Source organism: Anopheles gambiae, chromosome X (assembly GCF_943734735.2).
Source record: "Anopheles gambiae chromosome X, idAnoGambNW_F1_1, whole genome shotgun sequence".
Taxonomy (NCBI): Eukaryota; Metazoa; Arthropoda; class Insecta; order Diptera; family Culicidae; genus Anopheles; species Anopheles gambiae.
The window spans coordinates 2,064,300-2,071,172 of record NC_064600.1 but is presented as its reverse complement, the minus strand read 5'-3'; the positions used below and the strand labels follow the sequence as shown (position 1 = coordinate 2,071,172).

At 49.0% G+C, this 6,873-nt stretch overlaps 2 protein-coding genes across 3 annotated transcripts; both read right to left on the bottom strand.

Annotated features, from left to right (window-relative positions):
- Positions 1–247: 247 nt before the first annotated feature.
- Positions 248–4,528, bottom strand: LOC11175970 (uncharacterized). Its single transcript, XM_061650840.1, has 4 exons — positions 1,851–4,528; positions 1,561–1,758; positions 651–1,490; positions 248–575 (listed from the first exon to the last, which is right to left on the bottom strand). The coding sequence occupies exons 1-4, from the start codon at positions 2,153–2,155 to the stop codon at positions 419–421; spliced, it is 1,500 nt and encodes a 499-aa protein (XP_061506824.1). The 5' UTR covers positions 2,156–4,528; the 3' UTR covers positions 248–418.
- Positions 4,529–4,672: 144 nt separating this feature from the next.
- Positions 4,673–6,575, bottom strand: LOC1272142 (zinc finger protein-like 1 homolog). Of its 2 annotated transcripts, XM_311020.6 has the most exons (5): positions 6,247–6,575; positions 6,017–6,128; positions 5,752–5,945; positions 5,437–5,659; positions 4,673–5,339 (listed from the first exon to the last, which is right to left on the bottom strand). In XM_311020.6, exons 1-5 carry the CDS (start codon positions 6,346–6,348, stop codon positions 5,041–5,043), a joined length of 930 nt encoding a protein of 309 aa, XP_311020.5. In that variant the 5' UTR covers positions 6,349–6,575; the 3' UTR covers positions 4,673–5,040. The 2 variants fall into 2 exon arrangements, with proteins under 2 accessions (XP_311020.5, XP_061506826.1); XM_061650842.1 differs by having other exon boundaries at positions 4,673–5,659; positions 6,247–6,544.
- Positions 6,576–6,873: the final 298 nt, after the last annotated feature.

Below are 6,873 nucleotides of genomic sequence, written 5' to 3'. Positions count from 1 at the left end.
AATAATGAAAAGCTCAAGCTCTATCAATCTTGGGAGATATGTGAATCTCTTGATATTCTTTCGAGATATATTAATCTTTCGAGATTCATGAGATTCATAAATCTTTGGATATCCACAAATCTTTAGAGATTCATGAATCTTTGAAATCGAGATTCAGAATCATTGAATCATTTCAAAGATTCATTCAGATTCATGAATCTGAATCAGATTTACCCAACACTAGTTTGTTTGATGGGAACAAGGATAAACAGTTTTGCTTTTTTTTTTATTCGGACTTTGTCACTGTCTTACAACCGTATCTGCCACACTTGATGTTCTTTATACGTGCCGGAGTTACAATATAAATTATTTATGCAATACAAAAAAAAAACTATAGATTGCTTTTATGGTACAATCTTGACTGCGCCACGCTTCCTCCCTAGGATGGTTTGGATTTTTTCCCACCACCACATGGGTACAGTTCCGCGCACTTCCCATTGCCAAGCCCTATCAACGCCGCACTCATGCACTTCAGCGCGAACGCTGGGTTGTTGCGTGAAGGATGCTTGTACCGAGCCAGCCAGGATACGCCGAAGCTGCGAAAACCAAATAAAAACATGGCAAGCAGGTAACGGTGTCATGTCTCGCCAAACCCGAAATCCGCTACTTACCTCCAAACGCTTACCCAATACCCCGGGATGCCGGTGAGGGTGCGCGAGAACCGGTTCGCCCTGCACAGGCACGCCTGCAGGCAGCGGTCCGGTTCCGGCCCGCCGCTCCCAATCGCATCGATCGAGTCCAGCACATACCGGGCCAGCTGGTTCAGTTCGCGGGTCCGCACCGACCCGTCCACGGTGAGCGAGCGCGCAAAGCGACGGCCCTCGTCCTCCTCCACCTCGACCTCGGGCGTGGTCGGCAGTATCATCATGCTGGAGTCGCTCTTCGTCATCGTGATGCACATGATGACCTGCAGTATGAACATGCCGAACGACAGGTAGGCGAGCGTGGTCAGCGCAATGTCGAACAGATCCTTCAGCCCGAGCAGGCTGCTGCTCTTGTCGAGCGTTTTCTCCTCGTACTCGACGATCGGCGCGTGGTGATGGTGATGGTAGCCGTAATCCCCCCGGGACGCTTCGTACCCGCCACCGCCGTCCGCCTCGCCCTGCAGCAGTCCTCGCTGGTACTTGGAGTGTCGGAGCTGTAGATCTTGCGAACCGTACTGGTGCTGGTGATGATGCTGCTGCTGCTGCTGCTGACCGTAACGTTCGTAGTTTCCTGCGCCGCCGGGCGCTACTCCGCCAACCTGATCCGGCTGCATGGCGTACCCGGTAATGATGCCCTCGTCAAAGTACTCCTCCTGGCTGAGGCGCGAGTTCGAGGCTGGCTGGCTCGCGGACTCCGACACCCGGTTGATGGTGGTGGAGGCCGCCTGGTGCAGGTTGCGGCTAACCGTATCGTTAGCCTTCCGCATCGAGAGGAAGTTTTCGTAGATGTCGTCCAGCGTGGATGTTCTGGGAGCGATAGAAAGACAATTAGCGTGATTGATTGGGCGGATTGTACGTGAAGGACCAGGTGCCGTACTTGGTAAGCCACTCTTTGTAGCCGGACGAGCCGGGATCGTACAGCATACCGTCGGTCGGGTCTTGGCTCATTACCAGCGCGGAACTGTTGGGCATCTGGGCCGCGCTCATGCGCTTGAACAGTTGCGATTGCGCCGGGACCACGTTGATGATGCGCTTGGCCAGGAAGCCCTTGCAGCGGTACAGATTGATCATGGTACTGGAACCGGGTGAAGGAGAGGCGGATTAAGCAGAATAGTGGTGCAGTGCAAACTTTACAAAACATCTGCAAACTGTGTAACCAACACCCACCGATGAAATTCGAGCGTGGAAAGCGCACTGCTGTAGCTGGCATCACTACCGAGCTCCTTCAGCGGCAGTTCGGCCGACGGTTCGGTACGACCTTCGGCCTCCCTACCCAGCGCACAGCTTTCCCGCGAGCTCGGATCACACCCACCACCGTCCAGCATTAGGTACGTGATGGGCATCAGCTGCTCGTTCAGGATACCGTCGGCCGATATCATCAAATCCGTTTCCGAGCCGATGTCATCGCCAGTGGCCAACAAAGCACCAAACCCTACCATCACGAACACTGTCAACGCACTGCCGAAGAACATCTTTCGTCCACTGGCGCTGGCTTACAACTGGATCTCGGCTGCCATGCGGTCGTCACACAGGTAGTCTCTTAGGTTCTACGGCTTGAATTATGTCGCCCACGAGTCGCTTTTCTCGCGTTTTGTGCGGATGCACATGTGCATCGATGCATTAGTTTGGAACCACAGCCCATCGTGTCAGCCGTTTGCGGCTGGATGATTCTGGACACTTCTTTCCGGGTTTGCTTCCACGGTCCCGTTTGCCCCAAATTGAGCATGGCAAAAGTGTAAATAATTGCTCCAAGTACAGCTCTTCTGGGCACATTTACTTGCGCTGGGCTGTAATGAGAGGGCCCTGCATTGCATGCTTCTGCCGTTTTTTTTCAATAATGAAAAATAGCATAAAGCACTAGCTTCAAACTGCATCCCGAATGTTTGTTACTCATCGAGTGCTGAATATACCCGTTATGTTAGGCAACAGCTCAAACGTAATATCTAACAGTACAGTAAAACATTCTAAAGAGCCCGCCCTCGTGAAATGGCCAGGTCAAAATTATACTATTTTGCAATAATTACAACTGGTAATTGTTGAATTATTAGTTATGACTAATATTCCCTTTAAATAAAAAATAACAAGTTCGAATTACTTTGCCTTCAATAGACTCGACCAAATTGCACTCTTCATATCATTTATTTATTTTTTTTTTATTTGGTCAAGTTTTGGCAAAATTAAAACAACCGAGATCCGCACAACTGAGGTCTTGGTCATGGTTAGTAAATTAAAAAAAAAATCAAAAGTCACGACTAAAAATAAGAATGACTGCTTACGTTTTTAAACCTATTAATCTCGGTAACGTTACGATAACGCACAACCGTGGTACACATAATGATGTTGAAATCCGTTTAAGAGTAAAATCAAAAGAATTTATTGATTATTGGTTAAGCCTATTGTGTGCAATAGCGAACTTTTAACTGATATATCAGTAAAGTGGGCTAAAGCCGGGTGGTTTTGGCAAGTATGTTATCATGCCCCTCAAGGCGGCCTACGACACCATGGACTGGAACGAGCTATGGAACATTATGCAGCGGTACCACTTCCCTGGGAAGATGATCTAGGGCTGTTAGAGGCCATCACGAAAGGGGTGAGAGTGTCCAACTTGTTGTAGGGTTTGTTCGAATACCACAGGGGTCTGAGGCAAGGTGACGGACTCTCCTGTCTGCTCGTCAACATCACCCTGGAAGGTGTCATTCGAAGCGTGGGGTTAGACAATGACATCGGTAGCACGATCCTCAACCGGTCTCTCCAATTTCTTGGCTTCGCGGATGGCATCGACATCATCAGGACAACAGCGACCAAACAAGAATTGGATTGAGAATCAATGCGACGAAGTACCTCAGACCATCTGGGCAGCATTGTATTAGTTGACGGCGACAAGCTCGAGGTAGTAAAGGAGTTCTGATATCTCGGGACAGGCGTTACCTCGGACAACCACATCAGCAGTGAAATCCGGAAATGCATTGTGCAGGGGAATCGTGCATAATATGGGCTTCACCGACTGCTGAGATCCAGAAGACTGCAAGCTCGCACGAAATGTGAGATCGCACATTGATTCGCCCGGCGGTCCTCTACCGGGACAGGAGTCTTGGACCATCCGAGCGGAAGACCTGTCGGAGATCGGGTATCTACATGAATTAGAGGCTGCAGCCAGGGACCGAGCATCCTGGAGAATGATTCATAAGTACCGAAAAATTCATGAATCTCAAAAGATTGATATATCTCGAAAGGTTCACGAATCTGTAGAGTTTTATGAATCTAAAGGGATTAATAAATCTTCAAAGATTTATAGAGTTTGAGTTTCTTATTATTCTTCTTTTTGGCGTCACAACCTACGTGGCCATGACAGCCTATGCAGACTTTCGAGACACTTTGGCAAGTACCACGTAGCCGGATAGTTTGTTTTGCTACGGGAAAACAGTCCATGCGAGGCTTGTATCCTTGGTAATGTATCCGTGGAGATTCGATTGAAAATCCAAATCATTCATCGCTGAAGATTCATATGAGTCAATCTCAACGAAAGATTCATGTAACTCAACACAACTGCTGAGAAACAGTAGGGCTGATGAAAAGTGAAAGGTCGTTTGCAGCATTTGATTTATCGTTATTTTGTTTTTTCGTATAGTTTTGTGACTTACGGTTCCCCAAACACATGTTTAAGCACATCTTTTAATTGTTTTAACGTTTAAATAAATTAACAAAACCAATATCGACATAATTTGATCAGCCAAAAAGATAAGGACAGCTGATGAAAAACGTTTTGCACCTTCCATACAAGGTATCTTTTGTCGCTAATTTTATCAAATGTAAGATCAATACAAGGTGTTTTCATTGCAGCACCCATATAACCATCAGACAATTAAGTAGATGTAACTGTTTTTTATGTTTAATAGTAAGAATGATCGTTTTCAACAAAATTGAATTACGACTCGAACACACACGAAATTCGCTCGTAATTGAATTATCTTAAATAGAACACAGCGCGATTTGCGGTTTAATTTGAAATTATTAATAGATAATGTATTTTTATAATTGAAAACAATTAAAATATTAATATATAGTGATACAGCTCAACCTTTCCTGCCCGCCCACTCGACATGCTGTCGTTCCCATCTCTCTATACATACACACACACGCACCAACATATATCGTTCTCTTTCTCACCGGAGCGTACCCACACACACACACACACACACACACACACACACAGTCAAACACATCCATACACACGCATGCACACATACATCACATTTGGGAGCAGAGAATGTTTCGTTTTTTTTTCTTTCGTTTTGCTAATCCGACGGTTACACCTTCAATCAAAAGGAGGCCGCTGGCCGAGTTACCCCGCTCGCCGTCACTCTTCCGCGTGCGGCAGGTTACGGTTGGGCACGAAGCCGCCGAGCTCCCGGTCGCCCTGGTCGTCCCCTCGGCTGATCGTGGCCATCACGTACACGATGCAGACGAACCCGAGCAGCCCGGTGCCGACCAGGAACCAGGTCTTGCGCCAAACGGGCCGGGCGGACGGTGCGTACAGCCGGCGGGACCAGCGCGAGAAGATTTCCTTCGGCGTGCGCCGCTTGTACTTGTTGTCGTCCCGGTCGGACCCACCGATCGGTGGCTCCCGGGCGAGCAGTGTCGTCCGGCGGCTGTTTGCTGTGTGCGAGAACGTTGTAAAGAAGGTGTAAAAGAGCTTTTGGATCAACCACGGTTGGGTTGTACCGCGTGTGTGTGTGTGTGTGTGTGTGCTTACCGATGTTGACGTACGGGTCGAGATTTAGCACCGAATGAGGCGTTTCGGGCCGTTCCTTGCTCGACGCCAGGTTGCTCCCGTTGCCCCCGATTGCACGCCCACCAGCCAGCCCGTCGCTGTAGCCTGTCATGGTGCCGGCACCGTTCTGGCCCACCATCAGCTCGCCGGCGGAACTGGAGGAAACCTTTGTGTAGCCGGCGGTGTCGTGCTTCTCATCCAAAATCTAAAAAAAAAACAGTGCAAAAATGGTTCAAGTGTAAATCGCTCATGATGATGGTCAAAAAAGTAGCCGCCTTGAACGTATTGAATATTTACCAACGGTAAGCCTAGCTCGTTCCGGCCCCAGTTCACCTGCCCGAGCCGGACACGCAGCACGTCCGCGACCGGCGACACCAGATTGCTGGGCGGAAACATGGGCTCGCTGCAGATCGGGCAGGTATGGCCGCCGGGTGCCGTGTTCGCAGGCAGCAGTTGCTGTCTCGCATTCAGACACTTCCAGTGAAAGACATCTGCAAAGACAAAAAAAAGCGGGGTAAGGGGTTAGTCGGCCAACACGCGTGAACACAGTGCCACTACGTACGGTAACAGATGAGCCGCACACAGTCGTCGCTTTCACGGGGACTGCCGCAAAGGGTGCAGTTGGAGTCGAAATCGCTATCCTTCAGCCACTGGATGTATGACTGCACTGTGCACTGTGTGGGAGAGGTGGAAACAAGACAATAAAAGCGGGTTTAGCGCAACTGTACGGGGTCGGTCCCTTCGCTCTCCCGGCACACGGAGCTGTGCCCCTACCGGACGCGCAATGTTTACCTTCGTGTGGTTCACCACCATACAGTTTTCGCAAACGTTCACCCGATGCTCGAAGCAGAACTGCGTCGTCACCTGCCGCTTGGGACACTTGCACAGACCCATCGCCTTCGCTGGTTTGTGTGTTCGCTGCCGGCCGGCCGTTTGTTTTCCCCTTGCAAATGCACTGCTTTCGCTCGATTTTCGCGCGACGCTGCTATCGGCAGTGTATCGGCCACGTCTCGTTCAGTTTCTTCTACGGATTCGGTCGCGAGCACCCACCCCGCACGATGACAGCCCGATTGCATCAAAACCGAAGTGACAGCGTTTGACAGGCAGGCAAAACCACAACAAAACTGACAGCTGCTATAGAGTGGCGGCTCGCATTGCAAATTGGAGTTGTTGATGAATTTTTACTCAATAAAAGAAACAATTTTCGTTAATTTTGCAACATGCATTTGTCCTCAAACAGTTAAAAATGAAACCGGATCATGGGAAAAGGAAACACTTTGTATTGGCGGTTGATTCTAGTTTGACATTTGGTCGGTGGAACCGCTTGTGGGCAGTTCACATAACGTTTATATCGCGTCTCTGTAGGGTTGATGCATTTTTATGGCATTTAAATTAAAAAAAAAGAACAATAACCATACG